The sequence below is a fragment of the Podarcis pityusensis genome, assembly GCF_964106645.2.
Source record: "Podarcis pityusensis genome assembly, chromosome: 7".
Lineage (NCBI taxonomy): Eukaryota > Metazoa > Chordata > Lepidosauria > Squamata > Lacertidae > Podarcis > Podarcis pityusensis.
Genome location: NC_138031.1, coordinates 29,058,159 through 29,080,848, shown reverse-complemented (window position 1 = coordinate 29,080,848; position 22,690 = coordinate 29,058,159). Strand labels below are relative to the sequence as shown.

The 22,690-nt window shown below is 40.5% G+C and overlaps 1 protein-coding gene and 1 long non-coding RNA gene across 8 annotated transcripts in view; one reads left to right on the top strand and one right to left on the bottom strand.

Annotated features, from left to right (window-relative positions):
- The window catches only part of RALYL (RALY RNA binding protein like), a 264,746-nt gene that overhangs the window by 112,550 nt on the left and 129,506 nt on the right, over positions 1-22,690 (top strand). For all 5 annotated transcript variants that reach the window (XM_081013603.1, XM_081013600.1, XM_081013601.1 and 2 more), the window contains one exon: positions 15,574-15,852. In XM_081013603.1, the coding sequence (XP_080869729.1) occupies positions 15,597-15,852 (256 nt within the window). In that variant the 5' untranslated portion in view covers positions 15,574-15,596. Of the gene's footprint in view, positions 1-15,573; positions 15,853-22,690 lie in introns of those variants that run through there.
- LOC308481393 overlaps positions 2,613-22,690 on the bottom strand; it is a 57,249-nt gene continuing 37,171 nt past the window's right edge. For 2 of the 3 annotated variants that reach the window (XR_013988626.1, XR_013988627.1), the window contains exons 2-3: positions 20,472-20,604; positions 16,453-17,222 (exon numbers count right to left, since the gene is read on the bottom strand). This is a non-coding gene — a long non-coding RNA (uncharacterized lncRNA). Of the gene's footprint in view, positions 2,676-8,354; positions 8,473-11,611; positions 11,771-16,452; positions 17,223-20,471; positions 20,605-22,690 lie in introns of those variants that run through there. The other variant, XR_013988625.1, reaches the window with a different exon arrangement.

Here is a 22,690-nt window from a genome sequence, read left to right as displayed (position 1 = left end):
AAAAAGCAGTACTAAAACAATTCCCATTACCAAGTAAAAGTATTGGGAAAATAAAAAGGTCTTCATAGACACTGAAAGGACATCAAACTGGGTTCCAAGGAAGCCGCTTTGTGGAAAACATTTAATAAGTGGGTCAGCACAACCAAGAATAATTTCTGTCTAGTTGCCGCTCGCCTTCAGATGGTGGGACATCTGGAGCATAGGCTGTGAAGATAATCTAAGAATATGGGCAGGCTCATGCTGGCATACTTTGTTCTTTCGGTGTTCAGCTTCTGAGCCACAAAGGGTTTTTAAAGCCAAGCACTCGGAAACATGGTTTTGAAAGGAGGAGTTAATTTATCCTTTTCGGCACCAGCAAGAATTAATCTTGTTTAGGGTTGGAGGGAGAAATCCAGAAAGCTGGATTTCCAAAGTGGACCCACTGATCCAATGTGCCCACATCAATGTGTGGCTCAATTCAGACACCCATTTTTGTATCTGAACATTGGTGGATTTGAAGTTAATTTACAGATTTCCATTGAGAGGTGGCTAAAGAGCTTCCTCTCTTTGTCTTTTCTTTTCTTTTTTAAAGTAATTACAGTCACTCGGACGATCAGCTGCTGTACAAGTTTAAAAACAATGCAGCAAAGCCTCCTGAGATCTACAGTACCTGACTTTCTGCTGCTGTCATGGAGATGAACAAACATTAAAACAAGGCTGAAGCAGAACAAAAAAAAAGTGGCAGGAGGGAAGGCGTGTGTGTCTGTGTTCATAGGTTTTACTCTTTCCAATAAATTTCAGTTTACCAGATGTCATAAACAAAATACTGTTACCTTCAACTAGGTATTACCATATCACCCGGCAAGCTTCAGATTTCTGCAATCCAAGAGATGTAGCTACTGCATGTGTGGCAAGCAAGGATAGGTCTGCTCATTGGAAGATTGTTGAGCTGTATTTATTTTTCCAGTGTTGTAAAATGATACATTTAGTCACCAACAGGTACAACTGATCGGCTTTTGTTTTCCTGAGGTTCCTTATACTATCAAGGATTTTAACAGAAAGAGCTTAGAAAAACTGGCATTTCCTTTTCACTCTCTTATAGGTGGGAATGCCTCTTAGAAGATTATGCCTGTTGTGACACATCTACATAATCTAGGGGACGCGGGTGGCGCTGTGGTCTAAACCACTGAGCCTATTGGGGTTGCCGAATGGAAGGTTGGCGGTTCGAATTCATGCGACAGGGTGAGCTTCCGTTGCTCTGTTCCAGCTCCTGCCAACCTAGCAGTTCAAAAGCACACCAGTGCAAGTAGATAAATAGGTGCCGCTGTGGCGGGAAGGTAAACAGCATTTCTGTGTGCTCTGACGTCCATCATGGTTTTCCGTTGCACCAGAAGCGGTTCAGGCATGCTGGCCACGTGATCCAGAAAGCTGTCTGTGGACAAACGCTGGCTCCCTCGGCCTGAAAGCGAGATGAGCGCCACAACCCCATAGTCACCTTTGACTGGACTTAACCATCCAGGGGTCCTTTACCTTTTTACCTCTCTCTTACATAATCTAAGAACAAAGTAAACAAGTTTCTTGCTTCAGAAATAGTGTTGTTACTCAAATGCAAATCTAATTGATAGAGCAGTTGGTTAAAGCCCATATGATTAATCATTTAAGACTTCTGGGTTGCAGCTCTATGAAAAACACTCACTCACAGCATCAGATCATGCCCACCTTCTGAGTTTCAAGAAGCATCTGGCGGGTCCCTCTTGTAGATGAACAAAACACAATGGATTAGATCAACCTTGGGCTGATCCAGAAATGCATTTTATATTTTTAGTGGTGCAGGGTCTACTATTCTGTGCACATATTCTCTATATGTACAGAGTGCACTGGCTATTTGAAAAGTCTTCAGAAATTTTTATACATATTAGTACAAAATGAGGAACGTTTGCGCATCGAGGTCCCCAAGACACCCCCCAAAGAAAAACACAATTGACACTTAATTTTTGTTTAAGGTTTTGGCATAATTTTGGCCACAACTTTATTCAAATTACAGCAATGTGAGTGGTTGCTTAGGCATTGGTAGCACTAACTGACCCCGCACGGGGACAGCTCTGACATTCGCACCCCCCGCGAAGTCAGGAAGGTTAAGTCACCTGGGGAGAGAGACGGGACTGGGAACCATGCTTCACCTCTCCCCAGAATGCTCCCAAGGGCTCTTGTGTGGCCCTAGCCCCTTGCCAGGGGGTTTCGGACAAAAGCATGGGGAGCCCCTGGGTTCCTTTAACGGAAAACCCTTGAAGCAGCAGCAGCAGCATTTTGGAGGAGCAGGCACAGCCGAATCCATACCCCTCCACCAACCAATTCCAAGACCAATGCCTAACCACCAACTGAGCACTGAAGCTCACCACCAAACCACTCACAAATGCAACCCTTCCTTCAATCCCAAAGCAACTGCATCCAGCCAGGTGTCGTTCCCCATAGGGGAAAGATGCACCCTATCTGCCCTAAAGAGGGCAACAGCCTTGAAGGAAATAGCAGGGTGCGATATCACAGAACCACTGTTATTTTATTTTATTTTATTTTATTTATTATTTTTATTTTATTTTATTTTATTTTATTTTATTTTATTTTATTTTATTTTCCACCGCCTTATTAACATGCTTTCTGGCCTGCTCGACCGACAATCCAAATGTGCACAGCTGCTCCTATGAAAAAAGGAAATAACAGAGAGGCATCAGCACAGACCTCATTGGTGACACTTCCTGATGTAACCCTTGTCAGCATCAGACTTCCAATGACCCGTATTCACAATCATGTCTACTGACAGGCCCCCAGTGTGCAGCCTTTGCAGCAGCCCTATTCGGAAGGAATGAGGCGTGCTCAGCGGTAGGCAAGCCGTAGGCCGTAATAACTGGTGCACGATATAAGCACATTGATGCCTGGCTAACGGGAACCCATTTTCATGCACTAGGAGCGGGCCAGCCCCCAGGGGAACGAAAAGCCAAATATTTCTGGTATCCATAACCGGGCAAGGGCCCCCCTCACCTGTGAGGGGAAGCCTGATGGTGGCACTCCTGCCCACTAGGTCTGTTTTAGAGTTCCCCACTCTAATGACCAGCTCCAAAGCAGATAAGGAAAAGTCCTGAAGCAATAAGCCTCCAGACTCTCAGCCCCGTGCTGGCTCCAACACAATTTCCCCAACCCTCGGTGCACCAAATCACTCCACGGTCCAGGTGCTCCTGGTGATCTGAAGTAAGCAGCGAAAAGAGGAAGTTCCTCGCTGCGAGCATTGTATTTAACAAATAAGGCTGTCAATCAACAAATGGCAACATCTAGATGTCCCCAGTAACAGCCCGCCCCTGCTTAAAGGATGGCCAAACCATTTGCCTAGTAACAGTGAGGTGTCTTGTCAGCCCCGCCCGCAACCTGTGCTCTCCTTGAGGGAGAACACACTTTCTCAAAAACTGTTCTGTTGGATGTATGAAATTATTGCGGAAGAAATGCCTAAAAGAAATAGAAATAAAGGAGTGTTGGGTTTTGGTAACAACAGCAGTGTTTGCAGGGAACGCACGAGCAGATTTTATAGCAATATCAAACGAAATAAATGTAAGCTTTACATAATTTAAACAGAAGTCTATGTGTTGTCAAAACAAATGAAATCTCTTCTGCTAGCCACAGTAAGTTCGTGTTAAGTATTGTTTTGGGGAGCCCATATGTTTGTTCTAAAGCTAGACGTGTATTTTATTAATTCTAGCAGCAGAGGAACATCCTTCTGGTCCAAAAGTAGGCCAGTTTGAGAATATATTTTTTAAAAAACGACAACAAAAGTTTAATGGGTAACGATGATAAAACAATACAATATGTTATCTAAATTTCTGTTTGGGGCTCTCATTTCTGAAATAGCTAAGAAAATTGTAAAATAAAATAAAATTGAGGGATGTTTTAGAAAGTAGTTGGGATGAACATATCTAAAATAAATCAACAAACCAGGTGTTCATTTGGTTTCAGTTCAGAAATGTATCAAGTTGGTTTGGAACCTTTTGAAGCCAGCTGGGGTAGAAGCAAATGCCAGTGCTACTCACTTCAGATACAAAATAAAATTTCAAAATTGGTTTGCATATTGGTGAGGTACCTTCCATCCTGCAGGCCAGTTGAGACCCACAAGGCCTCAGAGCTTGGCCTGACAATCTCTTATTGCTCTTGAAGTCATAAAACATGTAAGGTTCAGGAAAGTTCAGGTGCCATGATTATTATTAAGTTGATACTATTATTGCTATTACTGCTATTATTGCTGCTGCTGCTACTGCTGTTGCTGAAAACATTAGAATTAAAATAGTTTGACTGATAAATATAACATTACAGAAAGAACTGCTCCATTTTTGTTACTATATTTTTGTTATTATATGGAACCTTCATCAACAGGTGTTCATGGTGCCTGTGTATAATAGTATTGGTCCATGAGAGTAGAAAGAAAAGAAAATGGAACAGAAAGAAAAAGCAAGATTCAGTAAGAGAAACAGTATAGCTTAAAGTACCTCAACTATAAATAGGGCTTCAGGTTAAATTATATGCATTGCTAAGCATTTCTGCATTGGGTAGGTGCATTCCTTTGGAACAATATAATTTTACACCTCTTTTAGTCACAGCAGCAAAATACACACACACACACACACACACAAAATAATAAAATAATAACCCCCGCTACTTCCTAGGTGTTTTGCCACTCCACATGGCTCAGTCCCCTCCCCAACAAAATGAATGGCTCTTCTAACAACAGGTAAACCTGGTGCTGATAGGTAACATGGTAATTTGACCAGCAATTTTAGCAGGTGAAATGGAGTCCTTGGTGTTTGCCTGCAAAGGTGGGCTGTGCTCCTCATGTCTGTCACAGATGCATGCTAGTAGCTTATTTGTTTCTCAATAACCCTCCTTATAACCGCTGCATACGTACCCTGTATTGGTGATTGGTTGAGTGTTACCTGGAATCCTACCTTCTGTTGTGGAATTTTTGATAAATTTATGGAGAGTGAGTATCAGCTGATATGAGTAGTGATGACTATGTGCACTGCCAGGTTCACAGGCAGTATGGCTGCTTGGCTACAATAGCAGAAAAGAGCTGTTGCCTTCATGCCCTACTGTGCAACTTCATAGAGGTATCTGTAGGAAACAAGGCCTGATAAACTGTTGGCTAGGTCCAGTACGGTGCTATTTATGGCTGTGGGGCCAGCGGGGAAGGACTTAAGGGTGTTGTCCTGTGCTCTCTCAAGGTTGGCCCTACCATTGGTCAGAGTGAGGCATCTATCTCAGGTGGCAAGTGTTGGGGGACAGGGAGTAGTGGCAAGTGCCTAAGCTTGCCTGCAGCCCACAAGAGGGTGTTGTCCTATCACCAATATCAAAATTTACCTGCCAGTTATCTTGCATATTTGACATTTGTGCGCCATTCTGTCATTTGACTCAAACAGCAAAATGTCTCTCTGGCTAGCCTTGGGCTCTCCCATTTTATGAGCTGCAAAACTAAGATCAACAGAAGTAGTAGCACAGTCCCAGTATAACGAAAAGGGTACCGGAATTTAAAAACACACACACTTGAACTACATTAGGTGCAACTGGCTGTGTTTTCATTGAATTTGATTACACACTGATTGCAGATGTTCTTCAGTGCAACTCACTCTTGATTATAAGTAACATTTGCCAGATGTTGTGAAGTTGGAAACCAGGGTGTCGAAGCCAAGTGTAGATGCCAGACATTTCAGACAAATTGAAATGCAGCCACTTACCAATTTCAGAAATTAAGCCTTTTATGCCGCTAAGCATTCCATTAATGTTAAGACGATCCTTCTCTGATGGTGTCATGCTACTGCTCTTTGCTGCTCTTCGTTTTGCAGCTCGCCCAAAATGCAATGCCTTTCTCCCTCCATAGAATTATTAAATCAAATCCTATTCATGCAGCTCCTATTCAGATCATTGCCATCTGTGAAGGAACAAGGACAAGTAGGCTAGTTTCTTTTAAAATTGGAATGTATCACCTCCTTGGAAATTTTAAAATAATGAGTAATGCCGTAATTTTATCCATTTTGAATCAGGATAGTTTTGTGGCAATTAGAAAGTCACCCTTCCACCTCCAAAACATTGGAGGAAACACATTGGTGTCTCAATAGGCAGATGATTCAGAAGTCGTTTGCCTTTGAACATAGTGAACTCTCTTCTTTCTAATTGCTGGAACAGACATGACATCTGTGTACAAGCAGAAGTAATTTAATCAACAATGGTGGCAGTTTAGTATTAATCTTCCACCCCCAACAGCGTTTAAAATAAATTAATATGGGATATAATCAACCTTCTGCCTGGCCCCTGATAAACTAGATATATAGATTTATTTATTTTTTCAGATGACTTTCACAAAAGCTTCTGTTTCCTTGCAGTTCTTCCTTTGTCCTCCCACTTTCACACCAAGGTTTCAGGCTGGGAGGATGTGATTGGCTAAGGGCATCACTTCTCTAAATGGATCCTGAGTCGGAAAGGCTGACGGCAGCAACATGGAAGTTCTGTGAAGAAATGTCTTTTATATTCAGAAGCCACTGGGGACCTTTGTGGAATTTTAATATTAAATAAACATCATTAGCATTAGAAGCTTTTAAAATGTGCTTTCTTTTAATGCTATGTTCATTTTCGCTATCTCTATAACCTTGCCAAGAGAGCTAGTTTTTGCACACATTCCTAAAGATTAATTTAAAAAAACAAAACAAAACGAAATCCAATTTACATTTCAAATGTATAGAAGAAATATTTTCTGCCTGGAAATTGAGTCATTCTGAAAAATAAATACAGCAAGTCAGCAACTTGTGCTCGCTTTACTAATGCAATCGCAACCTTACTGGGGGGCGAGGGGGGCATAAATAAATAAATGGAGAGCCAAAGAAACCCACTGCTCCCCACTTTCCAGTTATTTATTTCACCACCACCACCTGCACAATCAGTAATAATAATAGTATTAACAACTTTATTATTTCTACCCTGCCTATCTGACTGGGTTGCCCCAGTCATTCTGGGTGGCTCCCAACAAAATATTATAAACACAATAAAACCTCAAACATTAAAAACTTCCCCATACAATGGTACCTTGGTACTCAAACGGCTTGGCTCCCAAACACCACAAACCCAGAAGCGAGTGTTCCGTTTTGTGACTGTTTTTCGGAAGCCAAACCTCCGACTTGGCTTCCACAGCTACCAATTGAGTGCAGAAAGCTCCTGCAGCCAATCAGAAGCCACGCCTTAGTTTTCGAACAGTTTCGGGAGTTGAAAGGGACTCCCAGTTTGAGAACCAAGGTCCCACTGTACAGGGCTTCCTTCAGATGTCATTTAAAAGTCATGTAGTTATTTATCTCCTTGACATCTGATGGGAGGGCATTCTACAGAATGTGTACCACTACCAAAAAGGCCCTCTGCCTGGTCCCCTGTAACCTCACTTCTTGCAGTGAGGAAACCACCAGAAGGCCCTTGGAGCTGGACCTCAGTATCCAGGCTGGACGATGTGTTTTTCTCGCTTAGTGAGTTCCAAAGCCCTCACCTTCCCCAAACCCAACCCTGGCCTCTGGGAAGGAGGTGTGGGGTCTCTGGGAGCATCCCAGACACCAGTAAGGAAGGCACCTTCCCACTTACCAGGTCTGAGAAGGTTACAGGAGGGCCCAAGGAAGCTCATAGGAAGCAAACGACAATTTGGATTTTCTGTGTTTGCACCAATTTATCACTAAAGAGCACCTTCTGTTTAATAAGCAAAAGCAAAAAATATGGCTTCTACCAGTATATATGGCTTCAGCCAGTATATTAAATTTTATAGGGTCATATCCCAATCTGATTTTGCCAAGCTGAAACCATTTCAGATGACTAATTGTTAAGTGACTTAATGTGCACATTGAAATATGTTACAGGTAGGTAGCCGTGTTGGTCTACCGTAGTCGAAACAAAATAAAAAAATTCCTTCCAACAGCACCTTAGAGACCAACTAAGGTTGTTATTGGTATGAGCTTTCATGCGCATGCACACTTCTTCAGATACATTGAAATATGTTCATTAAATGCTGTCACTGCCATGTTACAAAGCTGTGTTTTAAAACAGTTCAGTCGAGGAAAGAGCCATCTCTCAAGCCATCTTCTCTTCATCATAAAACATTAAAGGGATTGCTAGCAGCCACTGCTGCCTTCATATCAGGCATTCAGGGAAAGTGATCTCTATGTGGCAATGGCCAGACCACCCCATGACATTGCCTGACACTGCATGCATACAACCAGGCAGCCTGAAGACCACAACATGGTCCCCAGCGTACGGTATCTTTGTGCTGTGGGCAGGATGATAGAGTGGTAATGAGCTTCCTTTCCATGGCTGACCTGTCAGAGGTGCCTTGTCCTTTAGTGCCCCAGTGGCCCCAGTGAAATTGGGATTCCTGAGGGTATCTGTTGCAATACATACAGATGTCAGAAACGTGCCTTTGAGTACAGCCTACGCCTGCAAATGTGACAGTTACTACTATAAGGGTGTAATGTAAAGCACATACATATTTCAGATCTTTTATATTGTATATTGACTGTGAGTGACTCCACAGCATGCCAGTATTATGCAAATGCATACAGCTAGCTGAATAAAATAAATATATTAGTTCTTATTGCTGTGGAGATTGCTGTTCCTTTTTTTGCGGGGGGTGGGGGGAGGTCATTTGAAAATTTAAACAACTGTATTGTACAATTGTATTGTTCACTCCAGGAAATCAAACCTCAGTTATATACACATTAATACTAATCTTACTTTTACATATTTCTGCAATGCATTTGTTTAGCCAGAATTTTTAATAGGTGGACAACTATCAGACAAAAATCTTTTTCTTTCTGATAGAAAATATGTGGCATTTTGCAATGCTAATTTGGGGCAGGGGGGAATTAGTTTCAGGTCCTATTCACACATTATTCAGATTGTAATAATAGAAAACAGACTTTAAAGTGTGAGATTGTTATGCAATAAAACAAAGGAAATGATCTAGTAATCCCTATGTATGAGCTTTGTGGAAGACATTTCAGTTTTGCACTGTTTCCTTTAAAAAAAGAAACCCCTGTGGTCCACCAATGTATATTCTGCCATATATTTTGGAAAGTTGCTTATCTGTTCATTGTGCATTTGGCTGCCTATAAATATACCGTAACCAAATTTTGCATGGTAGTTCCTGACATCAAGGAGACGGTTTTCTTCTATGTTTGGATCCAGTTGAATGCTGTTTTGAATCAAGGTGGCAGGCTGAGCCTTTCAAAATTGTACTGATTTTAAACACTGATCTCAAACCTGCAGTGATTTTTGTTTTGTTTCTTAGAATTCCTGAGCAACAGTGGGTATGCGGCTGCTAGTTAATTTATATAGCAAGAATGTTAATTCATAAAGTTAAGTGTGTGTATTTGGGAGTCTGAAAGTTCAGACATAACCAAGCCCTGCTTAAATTGTGTCTGCCTGAAAAGATAGCATCAGACTTTGAGCACTGTAGCCCTGGAAAGTATGGTCAGATTCAAAACACATCCAGCTTTTCTGGATTCAGACTATTGAAATATGAGGAGCCCCAGCCCCTCACTCATACTGGCAGCCATTTTCTTCTTGTGCCCACCATCTGCTGTTTCTTTCTCATAGAAAGCAATAATCCAATTCTCCCTGTTTTCTGGTACTGGTCTCCAGTACTTCAGTATCCCTGTTTTGCCTTTGGGGGAGATTCCAGGATAACTTTTTAATAATTCTGTTATATACATGCATGGAATTAAGGCACAGTGGAATTACACCTGAGTAACCAGGCATAGGATTGCATTATGCATGCTGCTGGGAATGTGTTCGAGTTGTAGCATGAAGTTCAGCCAGACTTCTTGTGAGATGAAACTTCCTATTAAACCATTCTTAAGTCTTGCAAAAGAAAAATGTTTTGGCCTGTATATCAAAACAGCTGCTTCAGAACCCAGTAGAGAACAGACTCTTGAGTAAATTAATACAGTGTAAATGCATTTGTAGTGCAAAACAACACAGCAGTTGGAAAAGAGCCTTTCCATTAGTGTTCAGGAGTGGGTGCATGTAGGTCGGTGCTCAGTGATGTTTGGAAGAAGAATTGAGGTGTTATAAGTCCTCAAGGGTGTCCTTGTTTTCATGTGCAGAAATGTTGGAAAATACTCCTTCACCTTGACCCAGATTTGTTGTTCTAAATGCTATTGCAGACCTGAATTGGGGCTGAGTTGAACTGTGTTATGATGTACAATATTGTTCTGCTCATGGCAAGCGCAGCACCATTTCCTTATAAGGAAGGCTCATTCTCTCTCTCTCTCTCTCTCTCTCTCTCACACACACACACACACACACACACAAACAGTCACCCCACTAAGGATGACTTTCTAAACAAAGTACAGTGGTACCTCGGGTTACATACGCTTCAGGTTACAGACTCCGCTAATCCAAAAATATTACCTCAGGTTAAGAACTTTGCTTCAGGATGAGAACAGAAATCGTGCAGCAGTGGCGCGGTGGCAGCAGGAGGCCCCACTAGCTAAAGTGGTGCTTCAGGTTAAGAACAGTTTCAGGTTAAGAATGGACCTCCAGAACGAATTAAGTTCTTAACCCGAGGTACCACTGTATAGCAGGAAGAGGCAAAACAGATCCATGGAAATGTGCCCATAATAGCTCATGTGCTACTGCTTCAGGCATTAAGTTTCCTCTTTCATGCACATGTTTCTTATTGTGCTGTAGAAGATATCCTGCTCATAGATGGCACTGTACAAATTTAAATGGTTTTTTTAACAACTGTGTAAACCCAAATAAGCTGTAGAGAAAAAAAATACTAACAATCTGTTATAGCCAGCTTAATGATTAGTTTAAAAGTCTCAGAGTAGTATATAGATGCATTATTCCCCAGTCCTAGTACCATTCAGCAGCCAGCCACCCTACTTCACCATTGCCATTTTGCTCAGTTTTCATATTTCTGAGACACTTAGCTGAGGACCATACGCTTTGCATGCAGAAGATATAGGTTCAATTCTTTGTATCTTCAGTTAAAAGAATCAGGCTACAGGTGATGGGAAAGATTCCTCCATTAAATCCTGGAGTGCAGTTGCCTGATACATGCATTTGAACTTCCTGTATTCCATTTTCCATGAAGCTGCTGTGTTGCAGGTGGCTAAGCACAATGTCTTTTGATACTGATCTATAGAAAAGTCCGCTTTCTGATCACTTGGCCACTAGGCCACATTAGAACGCCCCCCCCCCCCATCAGATGGCAAAGAGATAAACAACTACCTGACATTTAGAAGACATCTGAAGGCAGCCCTGTTCAGGGAAGTATTTAATGTGTGACATTTTGATGTATTTTTAATCCGTGTTGGAAGCCGCCCAGAGTGGCTGGGGAAACCCAGCCAGATGGGTGGGGTACAAATAATAAATTATTAATAATAATAATAATAATAATAATAATAATAATAATATATGCAAGTCCCTTGTAATTTAAGGATTGGATTGGGGATAAGGGGTGCAATTGGGTCACCAGCAGAAGTTGATGGAAGGCACTCCACACCACCAAGGCCACCTGAGCCTCAAGTGATAGCAGTGGATGCAGAAGTACCCCCTGGCTGCATACCTGCTTCTTTGGAGGAAGTGTAACCCCATCAAGAGCTATCCATCCAGTCTAGGGAACCACTCACTAACAGTGCCTCAGTCCTAACTGGGTTGAGCTTTAGCTTGTTGGCTCTCATCCAGTCCATTACTGAGGCAAGACAATGGTCCAGCACATCCATACCTGCAGGTGAAAAGGAGAAGTAGAGCTTCTCAATTACCAACATCCTTGTGGTGTAGTAATTCAGAGCCAAAATTGTTTCATTTCCAGAGACCTCCATGCTACTTGGTTGTTTGTGTGAAATGGGCCAAAGAATTACTACCGAAAATAATCCCTTGGGATTTCACCACTTGTTCATTTTTCCACTTGAGAAATGAGTGTGTAGAATAGCATCTCAGATTTAAGCCTCAGTTGAGCAATGGTGGTGATAAGATCTAAAATATGACCACAATGAAGCAGAGCAGAGCAGTAACATAACTCTTAAGTGTACCCTGTAATAAATGTTATGTACTTAATTGCTATATAAATGGCCTCTTCCTCACTAAAGTCATTTTTCAGTATTAGGAAATGTGTGTGTGAATGCAGTAGTTTCTGGCCAATAGAAAAGCCACATGACTGGCTTGAAAATACATTGTTGACCTCTAGTTACACTAGTGCCCAAAATTGTGGAAACCTTTTGGAGAAAGTGTATTTCCGAAGTTTGATGGCTCATAACGCCACCTTTTTTCAGAGTAATACCATAAAATTATATATCAGTGGAAAGATAATTTAATGAAGTATGTAATGCACAAAGTTTGTTCAGTTATCTGTATTCTATCAAAAGCTACAGCCAAATAACCAGAAAAAGGAGTGTTTAGAGAGCCAATCAGGTGTCATCTTGTTTTGGCAATGATGGCTCATAATAGCACTTTTTTTTGGAGTAATATCATAAATCATACATCAATGGAAAGATAATTTAATAAAGAATGTAATGCAATAACTTTTATGAAGGATGATTTATTACAACATAAATAAAGAGGACATTTGCCAGCGTGTTATGTGATTGCTATCAAGTTTGTTAGGTTGCTTTTTTGTTCTTCATTTAGTGAGCTTGTAAAACATAATAAAATTAAAGAAATGGTGCATAGAGTTGACTGGTCACCCAGAAAGTGATGTAAAATAGTACTATTAAGTGAATAAGGCTAAAGTTATGAAGAAATTAAAAGAAAAAAATTGGTGGAAACTTAACCAAAGATGGCATTTCTAAATTTTTGAAGAGGTATAAGGAGACCTAGTCACTACAAAATCAGACTGGTAAAGGCAGGAAAAGGTGCACAACAGCAAGTGACGATAAAAGAATTGAGAGACTATGCCTACATGACAGAAGAAAATCATCCGGGTGTATACAAGATGACATGGCACAATGTAATGTGAAGCTGAGTGCAAGGACTGTTTGGCACAGACTACAGGAATATAGTCTAAATGCTAGAATTCCAAGGAAAAAGCCATTGTTATATCTCAAACAAAGGTTGAAAAGATTAAACTGGGCTAAAACCTATGTTAACTGGGCAGTGGAACAATGGGACAGTGTTATTTGGAGTGATGAGACCCAAGTCTCCTTGCTTGGTAGTGATGGCATGAAATACATAAGGAGAAGAATCGGAGAAGATTTACATCCTACTTGTCTTACACCTACTGTGAAACACCCAGTTAGTGTTATGATCTAGGGTTGTATGACAGCAAAAGGTGTGGGCAGAATTTGTGTTATTAATGGGAATGTAAATGCCCAAAAATACATAGCCCAGACCTTAACCCAAGCGAAAATCTATAGAGCCAACTAAAGAAACTTGTTAGTCAGAAGCAACCCAGCAATAAAACTCAATTAATAGAGGCAATAATTCAATCTTGGTTTCACATTATTACAGCTGCAGAACTAGAAAACTTGGTTCACTCCATGGGAAGGCTAAAGGTTACCCAAATAAGTATTAACTGATATGGTGAGAATTTTTGTATAGCTCATTTTTCCAATGTGTTTCACATTTCTTCTTTATGTCTGCTGTTGTAATAAGTAATCCTTCATATAAGCTATTGCATTACATTCTTCATTAAATTATATTTCCATTGTTATATAATTTTATGGTATTACTCAAAAAAGTGGTGTTTTGAGCCATCGTTGCTAAAACCAGATACCTGATTGGCTCTCTAAACACACCTTTTTCTAGTTATTTGGCTATAACTTTTGATAAAATACAGATAATTCAACAAGCTTTGTTGCACTACATTCTTCATTAAATTATCATTCTGTTGATATATCATTTTATGGTATTACTTCAAAAGAAACTGGTGTTAAGAGCCATCAAACCTCAGAAATACACTTTCTCCAAAAGGTTTCCACAATTTTGGCCACTAGTGTAAATGACAAGCGACTTACTTGCATGTATATTTGGATACACGTAGGACTTATAAAAATCTTTTAAGTGATAATTAAATACATACTAATCTGGTAATAAGCCATATTGAAGACAACAGGGCTGACTTCTGAGTAGACATGCATGAGATTGCTCTGTAGTATTGAGGGGAACTTAATAGAAATCACAGAATACTGTAATCTAAAACTTTTTATTCTAACTTCTAAAAATTATATATATGCCAAAGACGTGAATGAAATTTTCAGGCATAATAGCCCCTCCAGAATGGATAAAACCTGCCAGATTACAAATGAATAGCTTTAGGACCATTTAAAGTTTTTGTTTGTTTGTTTGTTTGTTTGTTTTTAAAGGAACGATATGTAATGTTTTGATTTGGGGGCAGAATTAGATGGAATTTGCAGGCAATGTTGCCCCTTCTGAGTTATGAATCCTGCCAAGTTTCAGGAGGACAGCTTCATTGGTTTTCCTGCAAAGACAATTGTTGCAGGGTTTTTTTTGGGGGGGGGGAGAGGTTTAAAAAGGAGAAGAAATAGCTTAATATTCCCTAGTGTTTTGTGGACAATTGCTATGACAATTGCAGACATGAGAGAAGTGTGTGTCCTACTGTAAATACTTATGAGCTCATATCCAACATACCAACATATTCAGAAGCAGTTTCCAAATGATAGGATATGCTCAGGAATGTTAGGATAGTAGTTTATGAAATAGTGATTGTTTTATTAATTGCAGTATAGTATGGGATGTCTTAGGCAGTTTCATAAGAAAAACAGCGTAAACCTCAGTTCCAGTTATTCATGCCAACTACTGAATCTCATCAGTTTCATTGTCGCAACACAAAGAATTCAAACCATTCTATCTCCAGGATCTAACCACATAATCACAGAGGCAGCCTTGATGGATTTTCTTGATGGATAGATAAGAACCTACTGTGTCATTGATGAGAATTAGCTGCTGGTCCTGTTTCTACTACTACTACTACTACTACTAACAACAAAACAACAACAAAAGTTTACCCTTCTGAGCTATTCTGCAAAGAAGAAATTTCTACCTCCTAATGGAAATATATTGATTGCACTAAGCAGCTGTATTCAACCTGCTCTGGACTTCTTGCAATGATCTACAGTATTTAACAGGCTGGAAAAGATAATGTACGCTGATTGACAGGAGCCAGATAAAAGCAGGCAAGCTTTTCATCATTGTGACGATTTGCTCCTCAGCTGGCCTTGGCTGTTCATTTCATTGACACACAGTAGTGTTTTAGTCTCTTATTTTGCATGATGGAAAGATGGTTATTTAATAAGCCACTGACTGAACTTTCATGTTTAAATCAGTGAATATTGGCAAAGTGCTAAATTTGAGAAGGCTTGATTTATGAGTGTATTTTAAATTCATAAAAATGTAGGGTTTAAAATTGGTTTCTGATAACGTTCACTGGACCTTTCTGATGGTCAGTCATCATTAACTATATACTCCTCATGATTTAGATTCAATTAGTTGTTGGTGTTGGTGTTAAACTTCATACCTAACTAGAGATGAATATATACAACTAAACATAAATCTTTGTTGTCTTGTTTTAAGGGCTGAAGTCAAGCGAGCCAACCATGACCGGCAAAACACAGACCAGTAATGTCACCAATAAGAATGACCCCAAATCCATCAACTCAAGAGTCTTCATTGGCAACCTCAACACAGCCATTGTCAAAAAGGGTGACATAGAGGCGATCTTTGCAAAGTATGGAAAAATAGTTGGCTGCTCGGTGCACAAAGGTTATGCGTTTGTACAGTATATGAGTGAGAGGCACGCGAGGGCTGCTGTGGCAGGAGAGAATGCCAGGATCATTGCGGGGCAACCTCTTGGTGAGTATCTGTATGCTATCCCATGTGTTCTGTCATTTATGCTTTTACTCTTCCTTGTAAAACCCATTTCCCTACAGCTATATGTACTTGGGGTTGTGTCCGTTTGAATGAAAACAACTGACATATTTACTCTTCTCTGTTTTGGCTTGTACCTCATTCTTGCAGCAATCATAATTTAGGAATGCTTAGAATCCACGAATGAACATTTGGGCTTGGTAACCTTTTTGGTCTCATGAGCAGTTTTGTAAACCAGACAAACTGCACACACATCGCAGTTAAGCACCACATGCACCACCATCTATTGGCTACAACAGAATGTTTTCCCCCCAAATCTACTGTATTTTTTGCTCTATAAGACTCACTTTTTCCCTCCTAAAAAGTAAGGGGAAATGTGTGTGCGTCTTATGGAGCGAATGCAGGCTGCGCAGCTATCCCAGAAGCCAGAACAGCAAGAGGGATTGCTGCTTTCACTGTGTAGCGATCCCTCTTGCTGTTCTGGCTTCTGAGATTCAGAATATTTTTTTTCTTGTTTTCCTCCTCCAAAAACTAGGTGCGTCTTGTGGTCTGGTGCGTCTTATAGAGCGAAAAATACGGTAATTCATGAGGGTGCAAGAGAAGGCCTTCATGGGTGTATGTGCACCCGTAGGTGCCACGTTGGTGATTCCTGGTTGGCATAGATACTGAGTTATGGGCTGGGCAATATCCAGTTTTCAACATCACAATTTATCAACAGGTAAACATTGTACTGATATATCACAATGTCTGAAATAAGGATGGAGCTATGTAGAGGCATTGGCCAGCTTCCCAGTTTTTCCTGCATCATGATTGTTGCATAGGACACACACATACATATCAAGATTTGCAATATATTGCCAGATCAAAAATTATGAAACTGATAGCACAATATGGACTTCAAACCAGTTTTTAGATTTGTTGCATCTTCTAACTTTATAATTCACAACTTGGAGACTATAGTATATAAATAGGGCATTCAGTAAGCTCATTAATTGACCCCTTATTTAAATCACCTAATAAATAATATTACAGTTTCTGTGTGGGAAACAATGAGTGAGGATTTTTTGGGGGGTACATATTTACTGTGTGTATATGTAAAAGACAAACTATGCGTGGTGTGCAGATTTATGTTGTGTTTTTAAAGAAAAAGCAGCTTTGGGAGGTTGTGACTTTGAGCAAGAGAATAAAAATGAAGGATGGGAATGCTACTTAACAGAGAACCAGCTAGTTACACACCAGCTGCTATACATACACACACACACACACACCACAGGAAAGAAAAAAACCCCAACAACCACATAGGATTCTTCAGTGAAGACACACTTCTCCTCAGGTAGGAAAGTCGTCAAAATTATCTGTAAGAAAAGTATTTCAAAACACAGTAAATAATTTCATTCCATTCACATGACATCGCCAGCTCACACAGATGGCACCCTAGTGAACCTCAGTGTACATTACAACCCCAACAACTATTTCCAACTTCTCAGTATACCTTTCTGTGGGTGAGCCTTTTTCTAATCTGTACAAATTCTACATACTTCTAAGTTGCTGGCATGAGATATTTTAGGATTTTGGGTGGGGAGGATGGCTTAGATAGCACATGATAATATGCAAGACAAAATAATGAGGTAAAATGAAATACGGTTGTTAAGAACTTAGTTCAGAAAGCCTTATCCTGTCTGGTGACCCACAAAATTCATCCAAGAATTGTGAAGCCCTGTAGGCATTAGTATGTTGGTTTGCTGCCCAGAAGCCACAAATTTCACTGAATGGCTTTCATAGCATTTTTCTACTGATGTATAGCAACTTGTTTATATATACCTCTCGTTTTTAGCTTTAAAATTACGTAGGAAGGAGCATACAATGCCGCCTTATACTGAGTCCATTGGTCCATGTAGCTCAGTAAATAAATTGGAGAAAACTACAAGCTAATGTGTGCAGTTAGATTAAGAATAGGCACTTGTTCAGACCTGGTTTTAGGCATGACCTCACTGGCAACCTCTGTCTTGCTGCTCTCATCTGTAATATGGAGGTGATAATAATAATGTCTACCGTACCATATAGTCTACTGTACCATATAGTTGCTGGACTGCCTTCTTCCCTATCAATCTGCCTGTCCATTAAGATAGGCATCTGAGGCCTCCTTCCTCTGGGTGCTCCCTCTCTCTTAAGTTCAGTAGGTGATGCCTGGAGAGAGCCTTTCCTGTGGTGGCTCCTCACTTTTGGAAAATTCTCTCTCACCCCCCCCCCCAAAGACTCACCTAGAGACCTCATTACTATCATTTAGGCACCAGAGAAATATTTTTAAAAAACAAACTCCCAGGCTTTTATTAATTGTTAATGTAAGCATTATTTAACGCAGAGCAGCTGTTTTAATTTGCTGCAATAGTTTGCATTTTCATTCTATCAGTAGTAGCTTATAATTTTTTACTTTTGGTTTCTCACTATCTTCTAAGTGCCCTGGGGACATAAATCTGTGATGAGAATGTGAGATATGAATTATGCAAATAAATAAATACAGGGATGTTTCTGGGACTAAACTTATGTGAGTGAAAAGTGTAGAGTGCCTATTAAAAGCAATATGTGAGTAGTAAGTATTAGGAATTACTATTACCAAGAGAAAATACAGATTAATTAAGGGTGAATACTAACAATTCGCCAAGAAGTACTTTACCGCAGAAGGCAAACCACGCAGAGAACCCAGGCAGCGAGGAGAAATTTACCACATATCTGTATCCATCTGAGAGGTGTTAAAATTTCCCTCAATGGGTGGACACAGCAGAGAACTGGCTCTTCCCACAATGATATATATACTGTGTTTTAAATTAATGCTTTGCAAGTGACCATCCATGTTCATCCAGGGCCTTACAGATATCTTTATTTATAGTTACATTGATTGGACTTTTGTTATTGGGATATCAGAATTGTGCTGGCCACCGCAACAGGTTCACAGCTCCAGCCAGTGAATCAGTTTTATTTACAGCTGCAGTTGCTGGTGGTTTTGCAGCTAAATTCTCATCATGTTCCTGCCAAGTTTGCTTGGTTTGCGAGTAACCTTCTTTGCTGCCATAATCCAAGACCCTGCTCTCTCTCTCGCTCCCTCCCTCTCTCTCTCTTTCTCTCTCTCTCTCTTTCTCTCTCCCTGTCCCTGAATCAATGGCATAAGTGTGCTTGTGCAGCATTAATTGACCCTTCCATGGGGGCAGGCAGCAGCTGCTTATGAAGGACTGCTAAGAGTTCCTAATCCAATAGGCTGCTGCCTCAGTGGAGAGCCATAAGGATGACCCATGAGAGTTTAAGGCCTCACTATGTGTATTAAAGGATGTGAGCCAACATTTACTTGAAAGGTAATGACTCCTAAAGCAATGACTGCACCTTGCAATTATTGTTCTTGTAGCTGTCATATTTTTGCAGTGGCTTTTGAGAGACAAACATAATTTTCAAGGTAATTTTCAAACAAAAGGCACGCAAAGAATCTCTTGAAGACCACAGTATGCCTGAATGGCTAAGTGGTGTAGCCAACATCATGTGGAGCAACGGATCCCTAACCTAAACACATTATTTTGAAGTGGTTCTGCTGATTTCACTCTGTTTCACATTTCAGTGGCATTTGTCTTGATCCGAAAAGCTGTTTTCATCGTGACGTTTTCCCACTGTTTCCACCTCTCTTGTGTGCGATCTGGCCTATTTTATTCAAAATATCTACTTTCCTCCATCAAAGTGACTGAAGTGGCCTTGGATTCTGTATCCTTAGTTGTGCCCATCAGAGCACCTGCACCCATTAAAAGGTAAAGGTAAAGGGACCCCTGACCATTAGGTCCAGTCGTGTCTGACTCTGGGGTTGCGGCGCTCATCTCGCTTTATTGGCCGAGGGAGCTGGTGTACAGCTTCTGGGTCATGTGGCCAGCATGACTAAGCCGCTTCTGGCGAACCAGAGCAGCGCACGGAAATGCCGTTTACCTTCCCGCTGGAGCGGTACCTATTTATCTACTTGCACTTTGACGTGCTTTCGAACTGCTTGGTTGGCAGGAGCAGGGACCAAGCAACGGGAGCTCACCCCGCCGCGGGGATTCAAACCGCCGACTTTCTGATCGGCAAGTCCTAGGCTCTGTGGTTTAACCCACAGCGCCACCCACGTCCCTTTTAGACACTACTGAATTGTAACAAATATTTTCAGAATGATTTAGGGTGTAAGTTAACATTATGTGATTACATGGTTTAATGATAAGGGGACAGCGTGACTAATGGAATTTATTTTAGTGGTTAATTTCTCATTTCTTATTATGCACAAGGGAGGCATGTCTGCTTTTTAGAGGTACTAGACAAGGCATTGAAATAGGTTGCCTGTAGGGTTTGGTTCATCTCCTGACCCCACAACTTTTTTTCTGTTGTAAATCCACTTGTAGCCAATTCCACTGATGCAAGATCACACGATAATGTAGAATTTAACACAAGTACATTGTAAGGTCTAACTTTTTGCAGGAATATTTTAAAGCTACTAAATATATTCATAATTCCCTGTTAAAAGAAACAAAAACAAAAAAGCTAAGAAATCCAACACAGGGAAACATTCAAGTCCTTGGAATAAATAACAAAGGACTTACTACAGTTTCTTTGGCTGATGTCCTTTAAAACTAATAAATTAGTTCCACGGTGGCTTTCATCCTGTTTTATCTCTGTAAGTATTATTCACGTTCGCCTGCCTTCAGGTCCAAATTAGACACAGTCTCCAAGTACCTAGTGAGCAGAAAATGACATATGGCCTCAGGTAAAATGGTGGTTACAGATAATTATTTTGGACAACGCACTCTATTGCACAACCTCTTGGGAAGTACAGGAGCCCTGCAGGAGCTTTCTAAATCATGACAGGCCTAGAAAACACACAATGTGTGGGGCAGGCAATAAAGAATACTTTTAGTAAGTTCGACATATACCTGATGTGACAGTAGAGCCATTCCCCCCTTTGCACATTTTATACCCCTGCCCAAACACTTCTTTTTAGTGTCTCCTCCTCGCAGTGGCTCATGGAAGAAAAACATTCCAACCCTGTTAGCAGAGCCTGTAATCTCTAGGGTGAATCAGTTCATCACTACAGTTTTGAATCTCTAGACAGCGCTAGTCGTGTGACATGTTTGTAACAGTTGCTTTCTCATTTCTGAAAGAAAGGAAGATCCACAGTGCATAATTGGTTCCAAGCAAGACTAGCAAATAAGTCGAATATTCAAGGTTGTTTTTTAAGTAGCCTATTTATGCAGACTAAAAAAAACAAAAACGTTAGTGGTCTTTATGAGCCCATTTAACCCAGCAGTTGATGATCTAATGAATTATCAATTAGATTTACAAGCTTCCCTATCCAGAAGCACTGAGGTCACATGACAACTTGTACACCAAACAACGATAAAATGTAGAATCCAAAGCAGTTCGTAGAGTTGGCACCTATGATACACACTGGGCTGCAGTCTTATCAACAGCCGCAAGCTATTCCATGAATGATTGTCTGGGACCTACCAGGTGTATGAACCAGGCCACAATATATCAAGAGAGAATTTCCTGTGGGCTGGTGTATAAATATATCTGTATTGTTTTGTAATTTGTTAAATATAGCCCAGTCCGTTGAAATCAGCAGTGTTTATATAATTATAAACACATACCTGGCTGTGAGAATTTTGGAGAAAGTCATTCACAGCCAAGTCAGGGAGATGGCTTTTCATTGCCTTATGAGATAGTACTTCTTCATACAGTGCATAAACTATGGAATTTCCCACAAGTGTCCTGTAAAAACTGGGAGATCCCATTTTGCATCGAAAGAGCATGCCAGCCATTTTGGTTACTGTGATCTTGCGTGATTTCATGCTGTAGTTCCCGCCTCCCAAGTGCTTTTGGGGGGTAAGGCACCCTAAAATGCATGTTTTGGAGCACCGCAAGAGATCGCAGTCCGGGAAAATGTGCTATTTTGTAGGGGAAATGGCTTCAAAATGAACAGGAACTCAGAAAGCTGGGGAGGTGTAGAGCCGCACTAGCCTTCCTTTTCAAATATAAAAATATATGCATCAGGTACCTGGCCCTAAGGTACACATTCTGGAGCCAGGACACCTGTACAGAGAAGATTCATCAAGCCTCTAGTCATCACATGCCTAATTTCATGTAGGAAACACCCAGCACCTTATTGGAGTGTATCCTCTGCAGCAAACTTGTGCACTGCATGTAGAGTAGTTTAGCCCATGGCATGCAATCCTTGCACAGCATTGGGATGAACTACCTGCTGAATATTTTTTGTAAGCAAAACATGAAAATACTTGCAGACCGTGTTCCAGAAATGACAATTAACTGCCAAATAAATGGTGCTAAAAATAGTTAAGATACTGAGTCATCAGTCCTATGAGACCCATGCACAACCCAAGCTTGGTGTGCATTTGATTTATTAATCCTATATATTCCAACTCTGTTACTGATACATCCAGAACATTTCATGAATCCAAGCCTGCAATTCCCCCCCCCCCTGTGAAACAGCTGATTTGGAGAAATTTTAACAGGTCTTGTGCTGCCTTCAATCTGAGAAACAAATATACACAGACAATTTTTGTTGAAAAATGACGGGAATGACATTCCACCCACTGTTATTTGGCTATACCTTCTATCCTGCCTCCATGAATAACTATGTAAGCATAATGAAGGAGAGCAGGGGGCTGTGTATTTAATGGACATGGGATTGCTGCAGGGAAAGAAGCCTGATATTTCCATTTCTATTCATAGATGTAGATATATATGTATATATATATATATATATATATATATATATATATATATGAATGAAACTAATTAC